The sequence below is a fragment of the Penaeus monodon genome, chromosome 21, assembly GCF_015228065.2.
Source record: "Penaeus monodon isolate SGIC_2016 chromosome 21, NSTDA_Pmon_1, whole genome shotgun sequence".
Lineage (NCBI taxonomy): Eukaryota > Metazoa > Arthropoda > Malacostraca > Decapoda > Penaeidae > Penaeus > Penaeus monodon.
Genome location: NC_051406.1, coordinates 46,100,303 through 46,101,007, shown reverse-complemented (window position 1 = coordinate 46,101,007; position 705 = coordinate 46,100,303). Strand labels below are relative to the sequence as shown.

The following is a 705-nucleotide window of genomic DNA, read 5'->3' as shown; positions in this document are numbered from 1 at the left end:
AACCACCTTATTCTTGTAATATATCTGAAAAGATGGGTAAATGGGGGGCTTTGATAATATGAATTTTTTTATTAGATTCTTTTCATGAACCAGAGTCCATTTGTACATTGCTGTGATTACTCTGTATAAGATTGGAATGTGCAAGATCATTTGAAAGGATATTCATTTAGCATTTTAAAATATTTACAGTCTGATTTATCAAAATAATCTATTTCCTATAATACTCTCAATTTTTTCAAACACATTGGTCACTACTGTTAATAATCTCAGTATACTTTCATTTCTGGTTATTAAGACTGAAAGCTGTTCTTACCAGTAGCCTCACAAGGCTCTTTCTTGCCACCACTGGACTCCTCTTCCACAGTGGCATGACCATCATTACCTGTCTCTTTTTCATCATTACAGTAACTGTCTTCTAGGTCTTGTCCATGTTCCATACTCTCATCTTTCAGGCTTTTCATCTCTGTGTCATCACTGTTCCCCTCAGACCCATCATCACTTTCCCGTTCATTCTCATTACTGGTACTATCCTCTTCCTCTGCATTAACCTCTTCAACATAAGAGTCCTCTTCGACCTCAGAGTCCGGTGGTGACTCAGGAGCCAGATAGCTCAACATCGCATTTTGTGGAGGGCAGCAGAATAAGCTATCACTCTGTACCTGAAAGTAACATATATCAATCAGTTTATTACTGTAGTTTGAAATA

General features: G+C 37.2%; 1 protein-coding gene across 1 annotated transcript in view; it reads right to left on the bottom strand.

Moving 5' to 3' along the window:
* Positions 1–260: 260 nt before the first annotated feature.
* LOC119586544 (ankyrin repeat and SOCS box protein 15-like) overlaps positions 261–705 on the bottom strand; it is a gene marked incomplete in the record, with an annotated part of 41,262 nt that continues 40,817 nt past the window's right edge. Inside the window, 1 exon segment of the mRNA XM_037935301.1 lies at positions 261–659. Coding sequence (XP_037791229.1) covers positions 291–659 — 369 coding nt within the window.